Below are 26,447 nucleotides of genomic sequence, written 5' to 3' on the forward strand. Positions count from 1 at the left end.
TCTGTGTACCCTGGCAGTGGGAAACACAGACAGACAGCAGCAGCAGGAGGAATGGAGGAGTAGTGTGAGTGTGGCAGCAGGTAGGCAGCGTGACATAATAGCCCTGGTACCTAGCGGTGATACCAGGGCCGTAAATAAACACAACAGGAGGTCCCAGACAGCGGTCGTGCAGCCCACATTGTGTCCAATACACAACTGGGACAACACAGTTTTCAACCCGGGCACCTCAGAAAAATTAAACCTTTTTTTTTTTTAATGGTTTTTTGGTTTTTGGTTTTACAACCAATTTAGCTATTTTTGGACGTAATAGCTGGTGGCAGAGTGGCAGCAGAAGAAGGTAATTCTGTGTACCCTGGCAGTGGGAAACACAGACAGACAGCAGCAGCAGGAGGAGGAATGGAGGAGTAGGCGAGCAGCTATTGTTTGACGTAATAGCTGGTGGCAGAGTGGCAGCAGAAGGTAAATCATCTGTGTACCCTGGCAGTGGGAAACACAGACAGACAGCAGCAGCAGCAGCAGGAGGAGGTATGGAGGAGCAGTGTGAGTGTGGCAGCAGGTAGGCAGCGTGACATAATAGCCCTGGTACCTAGCGGTGATACCAGGGCCGTAAATAAACACAACAGGAGGTCCCAGACAGCGGTCGTGCAGCCCACATTGTGTCCAATACACAACTGGGACAACACAGTTTTCAACCCGGGCACCTCAGAAAAATTAAACCTTTTTTTTTTTTAATGGTTTGTTTGGTTTCGGTTTTGCAACCAATATAGCTATTGTTTGACGTAATAGCTGGTGGCAGAGTGGCAGCAGAAGAAGGTCATTCTGTGTACCCTGGCAGTGGGAAACACAGACAGACAGCAGAAGGGCAGTACACAGCAGCCCACTGTAGGTGTAAAATGTGTGGCTGCAGGCGACGTAATAGTCAAAGTGAACCAGGCTGGCTTAGTGAGCAGGAGCCAGGAGGTGGTAAAGGGTGGTAAGGCACATTAACGATGGTTCCGGCAGCCAGTTCATGTCCCCCTCTCGCCGACAACAGGGGCCAGGAACTCGCCTTCCACCCACGCCTGGTTCATCTTGAGAAACGTCAGTCTGTCCACAGACTTGTGAGACAGACGTGAGCGTTTCTCGGTGACCACACCACCAGCTGCACTGAAGCAGCGCTCGGACAGCACGCTGGAAGGGGGGCAGGACAGCACTTCCAGGGCGTACTGCGCTAGCTCGCTCCAGATCTCCATGCGCTTGACCCAATACTCCATGGGATCAACAGGGGCATCGCTGTCAAGCCCGCTGTACGACCCCATGTAGTCAGCCACCATGCGGGTCAGGCGCTGGCTGTGACCGGAGGAGGATGCTGCTGCATGCATCTCCTCTCTAGTCACTGCTGCCGGAGCCTCTACAGTCCTGTAGAGCTCGTGGCCGAGAGACAGCAGGTCTGTGGGGCGCTTGCTGCTGCTGGATGCAGGCACCTGCTGCTGCCTCTGTGCTGGCTGCTGGACAGTGGGGGTGGAAGGCTGGGGGAAGGCTTCCTCCAAGCGCTCAACAAGGGCCTGCTGCAAGCTCCTTATTTGTTGCGCTGGGTCTCCTCCTGCAGGCGGCAGGAACTGGCTCAACTTCCCCTTGAGGCGTGGGTCCAACATCATGCTGATCCAGATGTCCTCCCTCTGCTTCATCTGGATCACCCTGGGGTCCCTGCGCAGGCACGCCAGCATGTGCGCTGCCATTGGGAAGAGGCGGGCCACGTCTGCTGGCACATCGACGTCAGTGCTGTCCTCATCCTCCTCCTCTGCCGCCTCATCCTCTCTCCACCCCCGCACCAACTCAGCTGCGCTGTGCTGATCCCCCTCATCAGCAGCCAGGTCAGGGACCTCCACCAAGTCCTCCTCCTCCTCCCCCTCAGAGGTGGACTGCGCAGCTGGTTGCCGCTCCTGCTGGTCCAAGGCTGCCGCTCCCTGTTCCAGCAAACCATCGAGGGCCCTGTTCAGCAGAGAAACCAGGGGCACCCACTCGCAGACCATAGCATGGTCCCTGCTCACCATGTTTGTGGCCTGCAGGAAGGGAGCCAGCACAAAGCACACCTGCTGCATGTGCCTCCAGTCATCATCGGGGACGATGGACGGGATGTTGCTGGTCTTGTCCCTTCTCCGAGCTGCGGAAACAGTGGCCAGGGCAAGGTACTGGTTGACAGCGTGCCTCTGTTCAACCATACGCTCCAACATCGCCAGGGTGGAGTTCCAGCGAGTCGGAACGTCAATGATCAGCCGATGGCGTGGCAGATCCAGCTCCTTTTGCACGTCTTCCAGGCTCGCACAGGCTGCAGCCGAGCGCCGGAAGTGACGCACAACATTCCTTGCCGTTTCCAGCAGTTCGCCCATCCCCTGGTAGGTGCGCAGGAACTTCTGCACCACCAGGTTCAGCACGTGGGCAAGACAGGGGATGTGGGTCAGGTTTCCCCTGTCTATGGCAGCAACCAGATTGGCCCCATTGTCGGACACCACCTCTCCGACTCTGAGGCCTCTGGGGGTCAGCCAAATCCTCTCCTGCTCCTGGAGTTTGGCCAACACGTGGGCTGCCGTCAGCTTGGTCTTGCCAAGGCTGACCAAGTGCAGCAGCGCTTGGCAGTGGCGGGCCTTCACGCTGCTGCTGAGGCGGGGGGTTTGGCCAGGTGTGGCGGAGGATGGCAGAGGATCGGAGGAACCCGCTGCAGTTCCCCTGACCCTGCGGGGTGGCACCACCCACTGTGTTGCTGCTGCTGCTGCTGCTGTGCCCGCTGCTGCTCTCCCATCCTCACCCCCTTCCACCAAGCTGACCCAGTGGACAGTGAAGGACAGGTAGCGGCCTGTCCCGAAGCGGCTGCTCCAGGAGTCCATGGTGACGTGGACCCTTTCACCAACCGCGTGCTCCAGCCCTCGCTCCACATTGGCCATCACAAAGCGGTGCAGTGCTGGAATGGCCTTGCGGGAGAAAAAGTGTCTGCTGGGGAGCTGCCAGTCTGGGGCTGCACAAGCAAGCAGCGCCCGCATGTCGCTCCCCTCCTGCACGAGCGTGTACGGCAGGAGTTGGGAGCACATGGCCCGTGCCAGCAAGCCGTTCAGCTGCCGCACGCGACGGCTGCTGGGAGGCAGAGCCCTAACCACCCCCTGGAAGGACTCGCTCAAAAGGCTCTGGCGTGGCCTTTTGCTGACACGGGAATCACCAGACACAGCGGAGGAGGCCACTGAGGACTGGCTGCCAGAACAGGCCTCAGTGTCGGCGGCAGGAGTTGCAGAGGGGGGAGGAGCAGTGCGTTTCCGCACTCCTGCTGGTGCTGCTGGAGGAGCAGGAGGGCGGGTGGCTGCTGTTGCTGCTGCTGAAGGCTGTGCAGTGATGGGTGTGGTGCCACTGCCAGCACCAGATGCCTTCAGCCTCTGGAACTCCTCATGCTGGTGGAAATGTTTAGCCGCAAGGTGGTTGATCAGCGAGCTGGTGCTGAACTTTAAGGGGTCTGCACCTCTGCTCAACTTCCGCTGACAGTGGTTGCAAGTGGCGTACTTGCTGTACACAGTGGGCATGGTGAAAAAGCGCCAGATTGGTGACAGAAACATCCCCCTACGGCATGGAAGCGCTGCTGCCTGTCTCCCTGTGGTGGTTGGGGGGGGGGCTTGGGTGCGGCTGGTGGTGGTACTGGCTGATGCTGCTGCTGCTGCTGCTGAGCCTGAGACACCAGCAGGCTGTGGGTCGCTGCCAATGCTTGCAATGATGCGCCTCCTTGCAAGGCCCACAAGCGCATCCTCCTCCTCCTCCGAGCTGCTGAGGACGACATCCCCTGGAGGTGGTGGCACCCAGTCTCTGTCTGTCACCGGGTCATCAACATCATCCTCCCCCTCCTCAAACATGTCCTGCTGGGATGATGACCCCCCAAACTCCTCTCCTGATGCATGGATGGGCTGCTTGACTGTCGCCACAGTCTTGCTGTCCAATCCCTCATCCCCCAAAGTGCCCATCAGCATCTCCTCCTCAAAATCGCCAACAACAGCAGACAATTGACTCATCATGCCTGGGGTCAAAAGAGTGCTGAATGAGAGGTCGGCGACTGACGGTGAACTGGCCTCCTCCCCAGACCCTGCTGGGCGGCTGCTGCGAACAGGGGTGGTGGTGGTGGTGGTGGTGAGGGTGGAGGCCTCGGATGCAGAGCTGATGGCGGGCTGCTCATCCTCCGTCATGAGTTGCACCACAGTGTCTGCATCCTTTTCCTCAATGGGACGTTTCCGACCCGGCTGGAGGAAAATCGGAGCAGGTGCTACACGCTGCTGCTGCTGTGTCTCTGCAGCGTGAGTTGCAGATGCTCCTGCTGGGCGGCGCCCAAGGCGTCCACGGCCAGTGGCTATGGGAGGAATGTTAGCCACTGACGCTGCTGCTGCTGCTGCGGAACTGTGCATGGTGGCGCGCCCGCGGCCGCGGCTTGCCACAATGCTGCTCCCTCTCCTCCTGATTCCCTTGCTGCCCTTCCCCTTGCCCAAACCGCGCTGGCTGCCACTTCCAGACATCTTAAATGTTTTGGGCGTATAGACAAAAGTTTTGTAAAAGGGCGGGTGAAAAGTGGGGTACTTTAATGGAGTGGGTTGGTTGGTGAGGTGACTGAGTGAGTGTCCCCTAGTACAGTAAGTAAGTAGTAACAGTCAGGAAGTACAACTAGCAGTTACAATAATCAGTAGTAATCACAAGTAAATTTAGTGTGTGTACACTCAGACAGTGAGTGCACGCACGCAGGAGCTAGTAGCCTATGAACACAGTGACTGAGTGTCCTAGACTCCTAGTACAGTAAGAGTAAGTAGTAACAGTAAGTAGAACTAACTAATTACAATAATCAATCAGCGATCAGAAGGAAATGGAGTGTGGGTGGTGTGTGTACACTCAGACAGTGAGTGACCGCACGCAGGAGCTAGTAGCCTATGAACACAGTGACTGAGTGTCCTAGACTCCTAGTACAGTAAGAGTAAGTAGTAAAAGTAAGTAGAACTAACTAATTACAATAATCAATCAGCGATCAGAAGGAAATGGAGTGTGGGTGGTGTGTGTACACTCAGACAGTGAGTGACCGCACGCAGGAGCTAGTAGCCTATGAACACAGTGACTGAGTGTCCTAGACTCCTAGTACAGTAAGAGTAAGTAGTAACAGTAAGTAGAACTAACTAATTACAATAATCAATCAGCGATCAGAAGGAAATGGAGTGTGGGTGGTGTGTGTACACTCAGACAGTGAGTGCACGCACGCAGGAGCTAGTAGCCTATGAACACAGTGACTGAGTGTCCTAGACTCCTAGTACAGTAAGAGTAAGTAGTAACAGTAAGTAGAACTAACTAATTACAATAATCAATCAGCGATCAGAAGGAAATGGAGTGTGGGTGGTGTGTGTCCACTCAGACAGTGAGTGACCGCACGCAGGAGCTAGTAGCCTATGAACACAGTGACTGAGTGTCCTAGACTCCTAGTACAGTAAGAGTAAGTAGTAACAGTAAGTAGAACTAACTAATTACAATAATCAATCAGCGATCAGAAGGAAATGGAGTGTGGGTGGTGTGTGTACACTCAGACAGTGAGTGACCGCACGCAGGAGCTAGTAGCCTATGAACACAGTGACTGAGTGTCCTAGACTCCTAGTACAGTAAGAGTAAGTAGTAACAGTAAGTAGAACTAACTAATTACAATAATCAATCAGCGATCAAAAGGAAATGGAGTGTGGGTGGTGTGTGTACACTCAGACAGTGAGTGACCGCACGCAGGAGCTAGTAGCCTATGAACACAGTGACTGAGTGTCCTAGACTCCTAGTACAGTAAGAGTAAGTAGTAACAGTAAGTAGAACTAACTAATTACAATAATCAATCAGCGATCAGAAGGAAATGGAGTGTGGGTGGTGTGTGTACACTCAGACAGTGAGTGACCGCACGCAGGAGCTAGTAGCCTATGAACACAGTGACTGTCTGACTGAGTGTCCTAGACTCCTAGTACAGTAAGAGTAAGTAGTAACAGTAAGTAGAACTAACTAATTACAATAATCAATCAGCGATCAGAAGGAAATGGAGTGTGGGTGGTGTGTGTACACTCAGACAGTGAGTGACCGCACGCAGGAGCTAGTAGCCTATGAACACAGTGACTGAGTGTCCTAGACTCCTAGTACAGTAAGAGTAAGTAGTAACAGTAAGTAGAACTAACTAATTACAATAATCAATCAGCGATCAGAAGGAAATGGAGTGTGGGTGGTGTGTGTACACTCAGACAGTGAGTGACCGCACGCAGGAGCTAGTAGCCTATGAACACAGTGACTGAGTGTCCTAGACTCCTAGTACAGTAAGAGTAAGTAGTAACAGTAAGTAGAACTAACTAATTACAATAATCAATCAGCGATCAGAAGGAAATGGAGTGTGGGTGGTGTGTGTACACTCAGACAGTGAGTGACCGCACGCAGGAGCTAGTAGCCTATGAACACAGTGACTGAGTGTCCTAGACTCCTAGTACAGTAAGAGTAAGTAGTAACAGTAAGTAGAACTAACTAATTACAATAATCAATCAGCGATCAGAAGGAAATGGAGTGTGGGTGGTGTGTGTACACTCAGACAGTGAGTGACCGCACGCAGGAGCTAGTAGCCTATGAACACAGTGACTGAGTGTCCTAGACTCCTAGTACAGTAAGAGTAAGTAGTAACAGTAAGTAGAACTAACTAATTACAATAATCAATCAGCGATCAGAAGGAAATGGAGTGTGGGTGGTGTGTGTACACTCAGACAGTGAGTGACCGCACGCAGGAGCTAGTAGCCTATGAACACAGTGACTGTCTGACTGAGTGTCCTAGACTCCTAGTACAGTAAGAGTAAGTAGTAACAGTAAGTACAACTAACTAACAATAATCTATCAGTAATCAGAAGGAAATAGAGTGTGTGTACACACAGACAGTGAGTGAGTGCACACACGCAGGAGCTAGCTAGTAGCCTATAAACAGTGACAGTCAGTGAGTGTCCTACTCCTAGTACAGTATAACTACAATACTATTAGTAAAGGACAGCAGAAATACTGGTATAGATGAGAGAAATAAACAGAGGACAGCTGCCCACAGAGGCAAGGCCCCCCTGAGGCCTAAACCTGTAAGCTTGCAGCAGCTGCCTGTCTCTAATGTAACACACAAGCTACTAACTAAAATACAATGTCTATCTAACTAACAACAATATAGGTGTATATGGCAGGTGTAGGTGAGCAAAAACGCTAGGTAAATGATCACAATAGAGCACTTGCTAAGCCAAAGCACAAAGGAGCAACTCTCTCTCTGTACAAGTCTCAGGCAAGCATGGAGAAACGTAACATGGCGGCCGCTATTTATAGGGTAGGGGCTGGCCAGGGTCCCCCTCTGTGATTGGCTGCCGTCAGAGGGCCTGGGAGCCCTCTGATTGGCTCTAAGGACATCAATCTGGGCTATGACGCTATTCGAGCTCGGTACCGAGCTCGAATAGCGCCGAGTTGCTCGAATAGCTCGAATAGTGAATGGGCTATTCGAGTGTACTCGGATAGCCCATTCGAATAGCTCCAGCTATTCGGAGCTCGAATACCGAGCTCGAATAGCTGAAAAAGAGCTCGAATATTCGAGCTACTCGAATATTCGAGCTCTGCTGAGCACCACTGATTGGGGTATACTTGAGAAAGTCAAAGCACCAGAAGGAGCTGTCCCCACTAGAATGTTCTTGAATTTTGGTGTTAACAGACCAGGGGAAGCGAAGTCAGGACACTTTGATGAAGAGTTAAGTTTTAAATATTTAAATATTTTTAGATTACACTCTAGCACTACAAGTTTTTATGAGGCCACACCTTGGGGTAGGGATGTGGAGACCTTGGATGACTTTGCATCTGATGCAATAAATCACTGGTGCACATGATGGGGGCTCTGTTTCCACCAGGTACCCCAACCTCGCATGCTACACTAAAGGGGGAGCACAGGTGGACCCCAATGCTCACACCACTCAATTGAATGCCAAACACAAGAGAAGCAAATGCTCGCTCCCAGACAGCACTCTGCTATTTAAACTGGTCCATAGACAGCCTGTCAGCCAACAAAAAGTGGAAATACCTGTGCCTATGGGCCTGATTCACAAAGCGGTGCAAAGTGTTTGCACTAGTTTGCTCAAATACCCCTTTTTAAAATTCGAGTTTGGTCGAATTCGAATAGTAAATTATTCGAGGTCAGTCGAATATTCGAGTCGAATAATTTTTACTATTCGATTCGACCTCGGACTTCGAGCTCACTATTCGAGTCGGTATTCGAGCTAACTATTCGAGCTGACTATTCGAATTGGCCTTAAATAGCTTCCAACACTTGTTTTGAGGGTGAATGATGCAAGAAACCTCTTTTTTTCCAAGTAACAACAGCAAGTGATTATGTGGGGATGTTCCTTTAAAAAAAAAATGTGGAAAGAGAAGTTGTGTCCTTAATTTTGTTCAGTAGTGTTACTGTATATACTTGTTCTTCTTCTTCTTTATCTTTCTTCTTCTTCTTCTCGATCTTCTTCTTCTATATCTTCTTCTTCTTCTTCTATATCTTCTTCTTCTTCTTCTTCTTCATCTTCTTCATCATCTTCTTCATTTTCTTCTTCTTCTTCTTCATCTTCTTCTTCATCTTCTTCTTCTTCATCATCTTCTTCTTCTTCCTCTTCTTCATCTTCTTCTTCTTTTTCATCTTCTTCTTCATCATCTTCTTCATCTTCTTCTTCATCTTCTTCTTCTTCTTCTTCTTCTTCTTCTTCTTCTTCTTCTTCTTCTTCTTCTATATTGTCTTCTTCTTCTTCTTCTTCTTCTTCTTCTTCTTCTTCTTCTTCTTCTTCTTCTTCTTCTTCTTCTTCTTCTTCATCTTCTTCTTCTTCTTCTTCTTCTTCTTCTTCTTCTTCTTCTTCTTCTTCTTCTTCTTCTTCTTCATCTTCTTCATCATCTTCTTCATTTTCTTCTTCTTCTTCTTCATCTTCTTCTTCATCTTCTTCTTCTTCTTCATCTTCTTCTTCTTCCTCTTCTTCATCTTCTTCTTCTTTTTCATCTTCTTCTTCATCATCTTCTTCATCTTCTTCTTCATCTTCTTCTTCTTCTTCTTCTTCATCTTCATCTTCTCCTTCCTTTTCAATATCGTCTTCTTCTTCTTCACGTATTTCTCTTTTCAATTTTTTTTTTTAAGAAATGCAGCTATTTTTGAGCGTAACAAATAGCTGGTGGGCGCACGCATGTTGGAAGCGCCATTGTATGTGCTCCCTGGCAGTGGAAACACAAAGACAGCAGGAGGTAAATTCAGCAGCAGGAGGAGGAGGATGAGTGTGTGGCAGCAGGCAGTCAATGAGGCAGGCAGCTCGCCGTGACATAATAGCCCTGGTACCTAGCGGTGATACCAGGGCTGTAAATAAACACAACAGGAGGTCCCAGACAGCGGTCGTGCAGCCCACATTGTGTCCAATACACAACTGGGACAACACAGTTTTCAACCCGGGCACCTCAGAAAAATTAAACCTTTTTTTTTTTTTAATGGTTTGTTTGGTTTTGGTTTTGCAACCAATATAGCTATTGTTTGACGTAATAGCTGGTGGCAGAGTGGCAGCAGAAGGTAATTCTGTGTACCCTGGCAGTGGGAAACACAGACAGACAGCAGCAGCAGGAGGAGGAATGGAGGAGTAGGCGAGCAGCTATTGTTTGACGTAATAGCTGGTGGCAGAGTGGCAGCAGAAGGTAAATCATCTGTGTACCCTGGCAGTGGGAAACACAGACAGACAGCAGCAGCAGGAGGAGGAATGGAGGAGTAGGCGAGCAGCTATTGTTTGACGTAATAGCTGGTGGCAGAGTGGCAGCAGAAGGTAAATCATCTGTGTACCCTGGCAGTGGGAAACACAGACAGACAGACAGCAGCAGCAGCAGCAGGAGGAGGTATGGAGGAGCAGTGTGAGTGTGGCAGCAGGTAGGCAGCGTGACATAATAGCCCTGGTACCTAGCGGTGATACCAGGGCTGTAAATAAACACAACAGGAGGTCCCAGACAGCGGTCGTGCAGCCCACATTGTGTCCAATACACAACTGGGACAACACAGTTTTCAACCCGGGCACCTCAGAAAAATTAAACCTTTTTTTTTTTTTTAATGGTTTGTTTGGTTTTGGTTTTGCAACCAATATAGCTATTGTTTGACGTAATAGCTGGTGGCAGAGTGGCAGCAGAAGGTAATTCTGTGTACCCTGGCAGTGGGAAACACAGACAGACAGCAGCAGCAGGAGGAGGAATGGAGGAGTAGGCGAGCAGCTATTGTTTGACGTAATAGCTGGTGGCAGAGTGGCAGCAGAAGGTAAATCATCTGTGTACCCTGGCAGTGGGAAACACAGACAGACAGCAGCAGCAGGAGGAGGAATGGAGGAGTAGGCGAGCAGCTATTGTTTGACGTAATAGCTGGTGGCAGAGTGGCAGCAGAAGGTAAATCATCTGTGTACCCTGGCAGTGGGAAACACAGACAGACAGACAGCAGCAGCAGCAGCAGGAGGAGGTATGGAGGAGCAGTGTGAGTGTGGCAGCAGGTAGGCAGCGTGACATAATAGCCCTGGTACCTAGCGGTGATACCAGGGCTGTAAATAAACACAACAGGAGGTCCCAGACAGCGGTCGTGCAGCCCACATTGTGTCCAATACACAACTGGGACAACACAGTTTTCAACCCGGGCACCTCAGAAAAATTAAACCTTTTTTTTTTTTTTAATGGTTTGTTTGGTTTTGGTTTTGCAACCAATATAGCTATTGTTTGACGTAATAGCTGGTGGCAGAGTGGCAGCAGAAGAAGGTAATTCTGTGTACCCTGGCAGTGGGAAACACAGACAGACAGCAGCAGCAGGAGGAGGAATGGAGGAGTAGGCGAGCAGCTATTGTTTGACGTAATAGCTGGTGGCAGAGTGGCAGCAGAAGGTAAATCATCTGTGTACCCTGGCAGTGGGAAACACAGACAGACAGCAGCAGCAGGAGGAGGAATGGAGGAGTAGGCGAGCAGCTATTGTTTGACGTAATAGCTGGTGGCAGAGTGGCAGCAGAAGGTAAATCATCTGTGTACCCTGGCAGTGGGAAACACAGACAGACAGACAGCAGCAGCAGCAGCAGGAGGAGGTATGGAGGAGCAGTGTGAGTGTGGCAGCAGGTAGGCAGCGTGACATAATAGCCCTGGTACCTAGCGGTGATACCAGGGCTGTAAATAAACACAACAGGAGGTCCCAGACAGCGGTCGTGCAGCCCACATTGTGTCCAATACACAACTGGGACAACACAGTTTTCAACCCGGGCACCTCAGAAAAATTAAACCTTTTTTTTTTTTTTAATGGTTTGTTTGGTTTTGGTTTTGCAACCAATATAGCTATTGTTTGACGTAATAGCTGGTGGCAGAGTGGCAGCAGAAGAAGGTAATTCTGTGTACCCTGGCAGTGGGAAACACAGACAGACAGCAGAAGGGTAGTACACAGCAGCCCACTGTAGGTGTAAAATGTGTGGCTGCAGGCGACGTAATAGTCAAAGTGAACCAGGCTGGCTTAGTGAGCAGGAGCCAGGAGGTGGTAAAGGGTGGTAAGGCACATTAACGATGGTTCCGGCAGCCAGTTCATGTCCCCCTCTCGCCGACAACAGGGGCCAGGAACTCGCCTTCCACCCACGCCTGGTTCATCTTGAGAAACGTCAGTCTGTCCACAGACTTGTGAGACAGACGTGAGCGTTTCTCGGTGACCACGCCACCAGCTGCACTGAAGCAGCGCTCGGACAGCACGCTGGAAGGGGGGCAGGACAGCACTTCCAGGGCGTACTGCGCCAGCTCGCTCCAGATCTCCATGCGCTTGACCCAATACTCCATGGGATCAACAGGGGCATCGCTGTCAAGCCCGCTGTACGACCCCATGTAGTCAGCCACCATGCGGGTCAGGCGCTGGCTGTGACCGGAGGAGGATGCTGCTGCATGCATCTCCTCTCTAGTCACTGCTGCCGGAGCCTCTACAGTCCTGTAGAGCTCGTGGCTGAGAGACAGCAGGTCTGTGGGGCGCTTGCTGCTGCTGGATGCAGGCACCTGCTGCTGCCTCTGTGCTGGCTGCTGGACAGTGGGGGTGGAAGGCTGGGGGAAGGCTTCCTCCAAGCGCTCAACAAGGGCCTGCTGCAAGCTCCTTATTTGTTGCGCTGGGTCTCCTCCTGCAGGCGGCAGGAACTGGCTCAACTTCCCCTTGAGGCGTGGGTCCAACATCATGCTGATCCAGATGTCCTCCCTCTGCTTCATCTGGATCACCCTGGGGTCCCTGCGCAGGCACGTCAGCATGTGCGCTGCCATTGGGAAGAGGCGGGCCACGTCTGCTGGCACATCGACGTCAGTGCTGTCCTCATCCTCCTCCTCTGCCGCCTCATCCTCTCTCCACCCCCGCACCAACTCAGCTGCGCTGTGCTGATCCCCCTCATCAGCAGCCAGGTCAGGGACCTCCACCAAGTCCTCCTCCTCCTCCCCCTCAGAGGTGGACTGCGCAGCTGGTTGCCGCTCCTGCTGGTCCAAGGCTGCCGCTCCCTGTTCCAGCAAAGCATCGAGGGCCCTGTTCAGCAGAGAAACCAGGGGCACCCACTCGCAGACCATAGCATGGTCCCTGCTCACCATGTTTGTGGCCTGCAGGAAGGGAGCCAGCACTAAGCACACCTGCTGCATGTGCCTCCAGTCATCATCGGGGACGATGGACGGGAAGTTGCTGGTCTTGTCCCTTCTCTGAGCTGCGGAAACAGTGGCCAGGGCAAGGTACTGTTTGACAGCGCGCCTCTGTTCAACCAGACGCTCCAACATCGCCAGGGTGGAGTTCCAGCGAGTCGGAACGTCAAGGATCAGCCGATGGCGTGGCAGATCCAGCTCCTTTTGCACGTCTTCCAGGCTCGCACAGGCTGCAGCCGAGCGCCGGAAGTGACGCACAACATTCCTTGCCGTTTCCAGCAGTTCGCCCATCCCCTGGTAGGTGCGCAGGAACTTCTGCACCACCAGGTTCAGCACGTGGGCAAGACAGGGGATGTGGGTCAGGTTTCCCCTGTCTATTGCGGCAACCAGATTGGCCCCATTGTCGGCCACCACCTCTCCGACTCTGAGGCCTCTGGGGGTCAGCCAAATCCTCTCCTGCTCCTGGAGTTTGGCCAACACATGGGTTGCCGTCAGCTTGGTCTTCCCAAGGCTGACCAAGTGCAGCAGCGCTTGGCAGTGGCGGGCCTTCACGCTGCTGCTGAGGCGGGGGGTTTGGCCAGGTGTGCCGGAGGATGGCAGAGGATCGGAGGAACCTGCTGCAGTTCCCCTGAGCCTGCGGGGTGGCACCACCCACTGTGTTGCTGCTGCTGCTGTGCCCGCTGCTGCTCTCCCATCCTCACCCCCTTCCACCAAGCTGACCCAGTGGACAGTGAAGGACAGGTAGCGGCCTGTCCCGAAGCGGCTGCTCCAGGAGTCCATGGTGACGTGGACCCTTTCACCAACCGCGTGCTCCAGCCCTCGCTCCACATTGGCCATCACAAAGCGGTGCAGTGCAGGAATGGCCTTGCGGGCAAAGAAGTGTCTGCTGGGGAGCTGCCAGTCTGGGGCTGCGCAAGCAAGCAGCGCACGAATGTCGCTCCCCTCCTGCACGAGCGTGTACGGCAGGAGTTGGGAGAACATGGCCCGTGCCAGCAAGCCGTTCAGCTGCCGCACGCGACGGCTGCTGGGAGGCAGAGCCCTAACCACCCCCTGGAAGGACTCGCTCAAAAGGCTCTGGCGTGGCCTTTTGCTGACACGGGAATCAGCAGACACAGCAGAGGAGGCCACTGAGGACTGGCTGCCAGAACAGGCCTCAGTGTCGGCGGCAGGAGTTGCAGAGGGGGGAGGAGCAGTGCGTTTCCGCACTCCTGCTGGTGCTGCTGGAGGAGCAGGAGGGCGGGTGGCTGCTGTTGCTGCTGCTGAAGGCTGTGCAGTGATGGGTGTGGTGCCACTGCCAGCACCAGATGCCTTCAGCCTCTGGAACTCCTCATGCTGGTGGAAATGTTTAGCCACAAGGTGGTTGATGAGCGAGCTGGTGCAGAACTTTAAGGGGTCTGCACCTCTGCTCAACTTCCGCTGACAGTGGTTGCAAGTGGCGTACTTGCTGTACACAGTGGGCATGGTGAAATATCGCCAGATTGGTGACTTAAACATCCCCCTACGGCATGGAAGCGCTGCTGCCTGTCTCCCTGTGGTGGTTGGGGGGGGGGCTTGGGGGGCTTGGGTGCGGCTGGTGGTGGTACTGGCAGATGCTGCTGCTGCTGAGCCTGAGACACCAGCAGGCTGTGGGACCTGCCTACTGCTGCTGCCAATGCTTGCAATGATGCGCCTCCTTGCAAGGCCCACAAGAGCATCCTCCTCCTCCTCCTCAGAGCTGCTGAGGACGACATCCCCTGGAGGTGGTGGCACCCAGTCTCTGTCTGTCACCGGGTCATCATCATCCTCCCCCTCCTGAAACATGTCCTGCTGGGATGAGGACCCCCCAAACTCCTCTCCTGATGCATGGATGGGCTGCTTGACTGTCGCCACAGTCTTGCTGTCCAATCCCTCATCCCCCAAAGTGCCCATCAGCATCTCCTCCTCAAGATCGCCAACAACAGCAGACAATTTACTCATGATGCCTGGGGTCAAAAGACTGCTGAATGACAGGTCGGCGAGTGACGGTGAACTGGCCTCCTCCCCAGACCCTGCTGGGCGGCTGCTGCGAACAGGGGTGGTGGTGGTGGTGAGGGTGGAGGCCTCGGATGCAGAGCTGATGGCGGGCTGCTCATCCTCCGTCATGAGTTGCACCACAGTGTCTGCATCCTTTTCCTCAATGGGACGTTTCCGACCCGGCTGGAGGAAAATGGGAGCAGGTGCTACACGCTGCTGCTGCTGTGTCTCTGCAGCGTGAGTTGCAGATGCTCCTGCTGGGCGGCGCCCAAGGCGTCCACGGCCAGTGGCTATGGGAGGAATGTTAGCCACTGACGCTGCTGCTGCTGCTGCGGCATGGTGGCGCGCCCGCGGCCGCGGCTTGCCACAATGCTGCTCCCTCTCCTCCTGATTCCCTTGCTGCCCTTCCCCTTGCCCAAACCGCGCTGGCTGCCACTTCCAGACATCTTAAATGTTTTGGGCGTATAGACAAAAGTTTTGTAAAAGGGCGGGTGAAAAGTGGGGTACTTTAATGGAGTGGGTTGGTTGGTGAGGTGACTGAGTGAGTGTCCCCTAGTACAGTAAGTAAGTAGTAACAGTCAGGAAGTACAACTAGCAGTTACAATAATCAGTAGTAATCACAAGTAAATTTAGTGTGTGTACACTCAGACAGTGAGTGCACGCACGCAGGAGCTAGTAGCCTATGAACACAGTGACTGAGTGTCCTAGACTCCTAGTACAGTAAGAGTAAGTAGTAACAGTAAGTAGAACTAACTAATTACAATAATCAATCAGCGATCAGAAGGAAATGGAGTGTGGGTGTGTGTACACTCAGACAGTGAGTGCACGCACGCAGGAGCTAGTAGCCTATGAACACAGTGACTGAGTGTCCTAGACTCCTAGTACAGTAAGAGTAAGTAGTAACAGTAAGTAGAACTAACTAATTACAATAATCAATCAGCGATCAGAAGGAAATGGAGTGTGGGTGTGTGTACACTCAGACAGTGAGTGCACGCACGCAGGAGCTAGTAGCCTATGAACACAGTGACTGAGTGTCCTAGACTCCTAGTACAGTAAGAGTAAGTAGTAACAGTAAGTAGAACTAACTAATTACGATAATCAATCAGCGATCAGAAGGAAATGGAGTGTGGGTGTGTGTACACTCAGACAGTGAGTGCACGCACGCAGGAGCTAGTAGCCTATGAACACAGTGACTGAGTGTCCTAGACTCCTAGTACAGTAAGAGTAAGTAGTAACAGTAAGTAGAACTAACTAATTACAATAATCAATCAGCGATCAGAAGGAAATGGAGTGTGGGTGTGTGTACACTCAGACAGTGAGTGCACGCACGCAGGAGCTAGTAGCCTATGAACACAGTGACTGAGTGGCCTAGACTCCTAGTACAGTAAGAGTAAGTAGTAACAGTAAGTAGAACTAACTAATTACGATAATCAATCAGCGATCAGAAGGAAATGGAGTGTGGGTGTGTGTACACTCAGACAGTGAGTGCACGCACGCAGGAGCTAGTAGCCTATGAACACAGTGACTGAGTGTCCTAGACTCCTAGTACAGTAAGAGTAAGTAGTAACAGTAAGTAGAACTAACTAATTACGATAATCAATCAGCGATCAGAAGGAAATGGAGTGTGGGTGTGTGTACACTCAGACAGTGAGTGCACGCACGCAGGAGCTAGTAGCCTATGGACAGTGACTGAGTGTCCTAGACTCCTAGTACAGTAAGAGTAAGTAGTAACAGTAAGTAGAACTAACTAATTACAATAATCAATCAGCGATCAGAAGGAAATGGAGTGTGGGTGTGTGTACACTCAGACAGTGAGTGCACGCACGCAGGAGCTAGTAGCCTATGAACACAGTGACTGAGTGTCCTAGACTCCTAGTACAGTAAGAGTAAGTAGTAACAGTAAGTAGAACTAACTAATTACAATAATCAATCAGCGATCAGAAGGAAATGGAGTGTGGGTGTGTGTACACTCAGACAGTGAGTGCACGCACGCAGGAGCTAGTAGCCTATGAACACAGTGACTGAGTGTCCTAGACTCCTAGTACAGTAAGAGTAAGTAGTAACAGTAAGTAGAACTAACTAATTACAATAATCAATCAGCGATCAGAAGGAAATGGAGTGTGGGTGTGTGTACACTCAGACAGTGAGTGCACGCACGCAGGAGCTAGTAGCCTATGAACACAGTGACTGAGTGTCCTAGACTCCTAGTACAGTAAGAGTAAGTAGTAACAGTAAGTAGAACTAACTAATTACAATAATCAATCAGCGATCAGAAGGAAATGGAGTGTGGGTGTGTGTACACTCAGACAGTGAGTGCACGCACGCAGGAGCTAGTAGCCTATGAACACAGTGACTGAGTGTCCTAGACTCCTAGTACAGTAAGAGTAAGTAGTAACAGTAAGTACAACTAACTAATTACGATAATCAATCAGCGATCAGAAGGAAATGGAGTGTGGGTGTGTGTACACTCAGACAGTGAGTGCACGCACGCAGGAGCTAGTAGCCTATGGACAGTGACTGAGTGTCCTAGACTCCTAGTACAGTAAGAGTAAGTAGTAACAGTAAGTAGAACTAACTAATTACAATAATCAATCAGCGATCAGAAGGAAATGGAGTGTGGGTGTGTGTACACTCAGACAGTGAGTGCACGCACGCAGGAGCTAGTAGCCTATGAACACAGTGACTGAGTGTCCTAGACTCCTAGTACAGTAAGAGTAAGTAGTAACAGTAAGTAGAACTAACTAATTACAATAATCAATCAGCGATCAGAAGGAAATGGAGTGTGGGTGTGTGTACACTCAGACAGTGAGTGCACGCACGCAGGAGCTAGTAGCCTATGGACAGTGACTGAGTGTCCTAGACTCCTAGTACAGTAAGAGTAAGTAGTAACAGTAAGTAGAACTAACTAATTACGATAATCAATCAGCGATCAGAAGGAAATAGAGTGTGTGTTGTGTGTGTACACTCAGACAGTGAGTGCAGTGCGCACACGCAGGAGCTAGTAGCCTATATGAACAGTGACAATGAGTGTCCCTACGGGTACAGTAAGAGTAAGTAGTAAGTAAGTACAACTAACTAACAATAATCTATCAGTAATCAGAAGGAAATAGAGTGTGTGTACACACAGACAGTGAGTGAGTGCACACACGCAGGAGCTAGCTAGTAGCCTATAAACAGTGACAGTCAGTGAGTGTCCTACTCCTAGTACAGTATAACTACAATACTATTAGTAAAGGACAGCAGAAATACTGGTATAGATGAGAGAAATAAACAGAGGACAGCTGCCCACAGAGGCAAGGCCCCCCTGAAGCCTAAACCTGTAAGCTTGCAGCAGCTGCCTGTCTCTAATGTAACACACAAGCTACTAACTAAAATACAATGTCTATCTAACTAACAACAATATAGGTGTATATGGCAGGTGTAGGTGAGCAAAAACGCTAGGTAAATGATCACAATAGAGCACTTGCTAAGCCAAAGCACAAAGGAGCAACTCTCTCTCTGTACAAGTCTCAGGCAAGCATGGAGAAACGGAACATGGCGGCCACTATTTATAGGGTAGGGGCTGGCCAGGGTCCCCCTCTGTGATTGGCTGCCGTCAGAGGGCCTGGGAGCCCTCTGATTGGCTCTAAGGACATCAATCTGGGCTATGACGCTATTCGAGCTCGGTACCGAGCTCGAATAGCGCCGAGTTGCTCGAATAGCTCGAATAGTGAATGGGCTATTCGAGTGTACTCGGATAGCCCATTCGAATAGCTCCAGCTATTCGGAGCTCGAATACCGAGCTCGAATAGCTAAAAAAGAGCTCGAATATTCGAGCTACTCGAATATTCGAGCTCTGCTGAGCACCGCCAGTGAAAAGCCCTTTATCACGCCTAAACTCAGTTTAGGCATAATAAGAAGAAACTCGCGGGACTTTGCGCACGATACTCAGCACAAATCGGTGGTAACTCAGCGGTGCAAAGCTTATCATGCCTAAAGTCTTTTAGGCGTGATAACTGAGTTATCACCGCTTTGTGAATCAGGCCCAATGTCTGCAATATTAAATCTAGCAGGCGATGCAACGTATCAGCCATAGACAGGAGAGAGAGCTTGATTGCAAATAATTATAGATTACATGACCAGCAGGGGGCACATCTTGTGGTTGTTTTACTGTACTGCACTTTAGATAATAATCCTTTTGATATTCCAACACACAATGTTTTACCTGACCTGTAAGGAATTAAAACAACATAATTACAAGTGGTGGGGCCACCATGTGAAGATTTCATGCCACCTTTTCCCCATAGGTCCCACCCTTCCCCATGACCTGTCACATACCAGGTATGGCAACAAGGGATGAGCAAAATTGCCTCTTTCAGTCTAGCGAAGATTTTTTCTATGGGTTCCAACTGTCTGCCTACTGCATTGGTGTGGAGACCAGGACAACATGGGGCTTGATTCAAAAAGCATTTTAGTGCACATAACGCTTTTCTGCGTGCAAACGCAAATTTGCGCATGAAATCGCACACACAAAACTAGTGTTGGGCGAACAGTGTTCGCCACTGTTCGGGTTCTGCAGAACATCACCCTGTTCGGGTGATGTTCGAGTTCGGCCGAACACCTGACGGTGCTCGGCCAAACCGTTCGGCCATATGGCCGAACTAAGAGCGCATGGCCGAACGTTCCCCGAACGTTCGGCTAGCGCTGTGATTGGCCGAACGGGTCACGTGGTTCGGACCCGAACGCGCTCTGATTGGCCGAACTGTCACGTGGTTCGGGTAAATAAATACCCGAACCACGTCATATCTCCGCCATTTGTCTGTGGGTTTAGCTTTGGGTAGGCAGGCAGGGTAGTTCGCGCTCCAGCCACGCTAGCCAGGGTCCCCCCCAGTCATTGTGTGTCACTGCTGGGAACAGTAGTACACCGCTCGTTCAGCCACACTATATAGCATTCTGTGTACTGTTCTGTGTCTGCTGGGAACAGTGGTACACCGCTCGTTCAGCCACACTATATAGCATTCTGTGTACTGTTCTGTGTCTGCTGGGAACAGTGGTACACCGCTCGTTCAGCCACACTATATAGCATTCTGTGTACTGTTCTGTGTCTGCTGGGAACAGTAGTACACCGCTCGTTCAGCCACACTATATAGCATTCTGTGTACTGTTCTGTGTCTGCTGGGAACAGTAGTACACCGCTCGTTCAGCCACACTATATAGCATTCTGTGTACTGTTCTGTGTCTGCTGGGAACAGTAGTACACCGCTCGTTCAGCCACACTATATAGCATTCTGTGTACTGTTCTGTGTCTGCTGGGAATAGTGGTACACCGCTCGTTCAGCCACACTATATAGCATTCTGTGTACTGTTCTGTGTCTGCTGGGAACAGTGGTACACCGCTCGTTCAGCCACACTATATAGCATTCTGTGTACTGTTCTGTGTCTGCTGGGAACAGTAGTACACCGCTCGTTCAGCCACACTATATAGCATTCTGTGTACTGTTCTGTGTCTGCTGGGAACAGTAGTACACCGCTCGTTCAGCCACACTATATAGCATTCTGTGTACTGTTCTGTGTCTGCTGGGAACAGTAGTACACCGCTCGTTCAGCCACACTATATAGCATTCTGTGTACTGTTCTGTGTCTGCTGGGAATAGTGGTACACCGCTCGTTCAGCCACACTATATAGCATTCTGTGTACTGTTCTGTGTCTGCTGGGAATAGTGGTACACCGCTCGTTCGCCACTGTATAGCATTGTGCTCTGTGTCGCTGCTGGGAATAGTGGTACACCGCTCACCCGTCACTGTATAGCATTGTGCTCTGTGTCGCTGCTGGGAATAGTGGTACACCGCTCACCCGTCACTGTATAGCATTGTGCTCTGTGTCGCTGCTGGGAATAGTGGTACTGTATAGCATTTCTGTACTGCCACTGTACTGCTGCCAGTCAGCGTGTACTGTAAGGATAAGTGAAATGAGGAAGAAATCCGGTGAAAGAGGGAGGGGCAAGGGAAGAGGTGTTTCCCCTGACGGTTCACGTACAGGCCACAGGGGAGCACCCAAGAAAACCCACTCAATACCGCCCATGTTGTCCAGGACAACAACCCTCACAAATCCAAAAGAACAGGACCAGATAATTACTTGGATGACCTCTCAAGCGTCCAGCAGTGGGTTAAGCAGCACCAGCACATCACGCACGAGGTCCGAGTCCTCAGCCAGTTACAAGGAGCCAGTGGGCACAAAGCTGACACAACCGGCAGCGACACCACGCACACAACTGCCAGATAACCAGTCCGATGAATTACCTCAGGACACAATGGGGTATTCGCAGGAGCTATTCCCAGCCCAACAAACTTCCACCTTTCAAAGGTCAATGGAGGAACAGCCAGAAATGTTGTGCCTGGATTCACAACCGTTAACTGTGGGAAATGCACCGCGCACTGAAATACAAGGCGAGTCCGAAGAGGACTCGGAAACCCAAATCCCAGAGCAATTTGGGCAGGAGGGGTTGCAATTGCAGGAGGTCGGCCGACAAGATCTGGAAGACGACGTTGGAGTGTGCTGCGCAGAGGTTGTTGTGGGGAGCTCTACTCCACGGCGGTGGCCCACAATGACATATGACGAGTTTGAGGAGATGGAAGAGGAGGGTATGGACAATGTGGACAGAGACCCAGATTTTGTTTGTGAACGAGAACATCGCCGTCGTAGCAGCAGCACAGATGAGTCTGTTGAAGAACACACTGCTGCACGAGTTCGCCTTGTGCCACAAGGTAGGCGGCGCGCAATTTCAGGCACCACAAGCGTGGAAGTTCAAGTGAGAGGCAAAAGAGGAGCAAACAGAAATCGCCAGCAAGGAGGCAGGTGCTCCAAAGTCTGGGCTTTCTTTGAAGACTGCACTGAGGATGTTACCATGGCGATTTGCAAGGTGTGCAAGACCCGCCTGAGCAGGGGGAAAAATATTAACAACCTCTCCACCACCAGCATGAGCCGTCACATGCTATCCAAACATCCCACTCTTTGGGCAAACGCGTCAGGACAGGGTACCAGAAACAACACTGCCTCCCTTGGGTTCACCAGACTCACCACCAGACCCGCCTCAGCAGCAGCAGTAGCCCAGCCATTGCGTGGTTCACAACATTCACAAACATCAGACGACGCTGACACTGTCACTTTCCGGAGTAGTGCTCTTGAGGTCTCCCAGTGTTCATCAAACACAACAACCAACAGCCCTTCCGTGTGCAGCGCTACGGTTCAGTTGTCTGTGTCGGAGATGTTTGAGCGCAAGAGGAAATTGCCAGCAAATGACCCCCGGGCCGTGGCAGTAACAGCCAGCATAGCCAAGCTTCTGGCCTGCGAAATGCTGCCATATCGATTGGTGGAGACAAACAGCTTCAAGGGCATGATGTCAGTGGCCATCCCACGTTACGTGGTTCCCAGCCGCTACCACTTTGCGCGCTCTGCAGTGCCTGAGTTGCATGAGCACGTGGTCAGCAAAATAACCCGAAGCTTGAAGAATGCCGTTGCCTGCAAGGTTCACCTCACCACTGACACCTGGACGAGTGCGTTCGGCCAGGGTCGATACATCTCCCTTACCGCGCACTGGGTGAACCTTGTGGAGCCTGGCAGCGATTCCTCACCTGCTACGGCACGGGTGTTGCCCACGCCACAAACAGCTGCACCGCCGTCCCTCCCACTGGATAACAGCAGCACCTACCTCTCTGACTCCTTCTCCTCCAACGCATCTCAAAGCTGTACCTCATCCGGAAACGCTAACCCAGCAGCAGTAGGATCGTGGAAGCAGTGCAGCACAGCTGTTGGCATGCGTCAGCAAGCGTTGCTGAAGCTAATCTGCCTTGGGGATAAGCAGCACACAGGGGAGGAAATTTGGAGGGGAATAAAGGAACAGACGGATTTGTGGCTGGCACCGCTGGACCTGAAACCGGGCATGGTTGTGTGTGATAATGGGAGTAATCTCATTCGCGCTTTAAGGTTGGCTAAGCTGACACACATCCCTTGCCTGGCGCACGTGATGAACCTAGTAGTTCAGCGGTTCCTGAGGACATACCCAGGCGTGCCCGATCTGCTGTTGAAGGTGCGTCGAGTGTCCAAACATTGTAGAAATTCCAGTACTGCTTCGGGGGCACTCGCCAAGATGCAGGAGCGCTTCAATCTCCCCCACCATCGCTTGCTGTGTGATGTCCCTACGCGCTGGAATTCTACGCTGCACATGCTAGCCCGCTTTTGCGAGCAGAAGAGTGCAGTGGTCCAGTACATGACGGCGCAGTACCGAGGCGCATCCGGCCAGCTGCCAAGCTTCTGTGGATCCGATTGGGCCAACATGTTGGACCTCTGCCAAGTCCTCCAAAATTTTGAGCAATCCACGTTGCTTGTGAGCAGTGACAACTCTTCAGTCAGCATTACCATACCACTGCTGTGTTTACTGAAGAGGTCGATGTTAAAAATCAAGGAAACAGCTGTCATGATGCAACTGGGGGAATCTGAAGGAGAAAACGATCAGCGTGATGGTACCAACATCAGGCCATCCGCCTCAGGGAACGCTGGCCCCAGCAGCTATGACGAAGAAGAGGAGGAGGAACAGCTGGAGTTGGAGCAGGAATTTCATGCCACCACTGACGAGGGCCAGAGCGGTGCACGTTGGACTTCCACAATTCAACGCGAATGGTCAGCAGAAGCAGACCAGGAGGAAGGTGACGACTATGATGCATCACAACAACTATCACAACGCTCACAAGAGGATGATGAGGATTCTGGTAGGACTCTGGCACACATGGCTCAATTCATGCTAGACTGCATTGAACGTGACCCACGCATTGTGCGCATTCTGGACAACACCAATTACTGGGTTTATACCCTTCTGGATCCACGGTACAAACACAATGTTCCAAAACTGCTTGAAGAAAGAGTCAGACAGGTCAAAATGGAAGAATACCAGCAGGCCCTTGTGGAGACTTTAGAGAGGAGATTGACATCCTCCCCCTCCTCTAGCCAGTTGTACGCAGACAGACTGACTTCCGCAAACCCAGGACGACCAGGAGGGCAGCAAACAACGCAAGCCGCAGCTAGTACCCAAAAGGGAATGGTATCGGCAGTGTCCTTGGAGTGGGAAAATTTTCTGACACCCATGCAGCCGCAGCCCACTGAACAGCAAGCGTGCAGATCCACCTCCAACACCGATCGCCTGGAGAAGATGGTCAAGGACTACATGTCAGATGGCGTAGCTGTGTCGAACCATCCATCTGCACCCTTCAACTATTGGGTATCGAAGCTAGACACCTGGCACGAACTGGCAATGTACGCAATAGAGGTGCTGGCTTGCCCGGCAGCCAGCGTTATGTCGGAACGCTGTTTCAGTGCTGCCGGAGGCATCGTCACAGATCGGCGTATCCGCCTCTCTACAGAAAATGCAGACCGTCTGACTCAAATTAAAATGAATCAATCCTGGATTGGAAATGACTACGCAACACTCCAGGACCCCAACCAAGTAACATGACCAATGAACATCTGGGATGGTGTTGCGTTTCCGGGCCCTGTTTATTGAACCTCTCATCTGTATTACATTTATGACTGCATGGCGGCAAAAAGCATTGCTGCTATATCCGCACGCTTTTTGTCCACATGCAAGGCCTGGGTTGTTGTGTCTCACAAAGCGTGGCCTTCTCCTCCTGCGCCTGCTCCTGTTCCATCACGTCTGCTGCTGCTGGGTTAGCGTTGCCGCGTGGTCCCTGTTTATTGAACCACTTATCTTTATTACATTTATGACTGCATGGCGGTACAAAGCATGCTATCCGCACGCTTCTTGCCCTCATGCAAGGCCTGGGTTGTTGTGTCTCACAAAGCGTGGCCTTCTCCTCCTGCGCCTGCTCCTGTTCCATCACGTCTGCTGCTGCTGGGTTAGCGTTGCCGCGTGGTCCCTGTTTATTGAACCACTTATCTTTATTACATTTATGACTGCATGGCGGTACAAAGCATGCTATCCGCACGCTTCTTGCCCTCATGCAAGGCCTGGGTTGTTGTGTCTCACAAAGCGTGGCCTTCTCCTCCTGCGCCTCCTCCTGTTCCATCACGTCTGCTGCTGCTGGGTTAGCGTTGCCGCGTGGTCCCTGTTTATTGAACCACTTATCTTTATTACATTTATGACTGCATGGCGGTACAAAGCATGCTATCCGCACGCTTCTTGCCCTCATGCAAGGCCTGGGTTGTTGTGTCTCACAAAGCGTGGCCTTCTCCTCCTGCGCCTGCTCCTGTTCCATCACGTCTGCTGCTGCTGGGTTAGCGTTGCCGCGTGGTCCCTGTTTATTGAACCACTTATCTTTATTACATTTATGACTGCATGGCGGTACAAAGCATGCTATCCGCACGCTTCTTGCCCTCATGCAAGGCCGGGGTTGTTGTGTCTCACAAAGCGTGGCCTTCTCCTCCTGCGCCTCCTCCTGTTCCATCACGTCTGCTGCTGCTGGGTTAGCGTTGCCGCGTGGTCCCTGTTTATTGAACCACTTATCTTTATTACATTTATGACTGCATGGCGGTACAAAGCATGCTATCCGCACGCTTCTTGCCCTCATGCAAGGCCTGGGTTGTTGTGTCTCACAAAGCGTGGCCTTCTCCTCCTGCGCCTGCTCCTGTTCCATCACGTCTGCTGCTGCTGGGTTAGCGTTGCCGCGTGGTCCCTGTTTATTGAACCACTTATCTTTATTACATTTATGACTGCATGGCGGTACAAAGCCTGCTATCCGCACGCTTCTTGCCCTCATGCAAGGCCGGGGTTGTTGTGTCTCACAAAGCGTGGCCTTCTTCTCCTCCTGCGCCACCCTCCTCCTGTTCCATCACGTGTGCTGCTGCTGGGTTAGCGTTACCGGTCCCTTTTCCTGGAACCTCTTATATGTATTACATTTATGACTGCATGCCGACAAAAAACATGTTACCTGTGCAAAGAAAACAGACATTTCCCGCATTTAAAAGACAGTTTTCCCTTTGAAACTTTAAAATCGATTTTCTCAAAAACTATAAGCTCTTTTTGCTAATTTTTTTTTTCCTCTTGTACCCACTCCCAAGGTGCACATACCCTGTAAATTTGGGGTATGTAGCATGCAAGGAGGCTTTACAAACCACAAAAGTTCGGGTCCCCATTGACTTCCATTATGTTCGGAGTTCGGGTCGAACACCCGAACATCGCGGCCATGTTCGGCCTGTTCGGCCCGAACCCGAACATCTAGATGTTCGCCCAACACTACACAAAACGAGCGCGACCGTGATAAGAGTTATCATGGGTTTCTGAATCAAGCCCATTGTGTGTGCATGGCAGCTTTGAAGTGAGCATATTCATTAACCTTAATTTACTGTACATCATCCCACTTCATAGTATAGTATAGTATACCAGACCAATCATGCATTGTAGTGACCACTTACATGTGTGTAGCGATAGAGGCTGAGCAGCTGAGCCATGGCGTAATTGGACTGGACACTGGTGTCACCAATAAAACCGGACACTTCCCCGTGTTCCCTGCAGGAATAGTTGGGAGCCTTTATCTTCTCTCCAGACAGGATCTGCAGCACATAGCCCAGGGTTTGCATTGGAATTCCACAAGGATTAAATATATGATAACCCAGAGTCACATTGGGCAGAAAACTGGGGATTGTATTGATCTGATTAACAGCGAAAATGATTCCCAAGATGCTTGCGTATTCCTGCAAGTCAACACTGAAAGGGAATCAAAATCAAATACTTTATAATAATACTTCCAATATTTGTATAACGCTTTTCCCCTGTTGGACTCAA

The 26,447-nt window shown here is 51.2% G+C and overlaps 1 protein-coding gene across 1 annotated transcript in view; it reads right to left on the minus strand.

The window, feature by feature from the left end:
- Positions 1–26,447, minus strand: part of LOC137532846 (vomeronasal type-2 receptor 26-like) — a 64,206-nt gene that overhangs the window by 33,960 nt on the left and 3,799 nt on the right. The window contains exon 2 of the mRNA XM_068254198.1: positions 26,078–26,369. Coding sequence (XP_068110299.1) covers positions 26,078–26,369 — 292 coding nt within the window. The remainder of the gene's footprint in view (positions 1–26,077; positions 26,370–26,447) is intronic.

The sequence above is a fragment of the Hyperolius riggenbachi genome, chromosome 1, assembly GCF_040937935.1.
Source record: "Hyperolius riggenbachi isolate aHypRig1 chromosome 1, aHypRig1.pri, whole genome shotgun sequence".
In the NCBI taxonomy this organism is placed as follows: Eukaryota; Metazoa; Chordata; class Amphibia; order Anura; family Hyperoliidae; genus Hyperolius; species Hyperolius riggenbachi.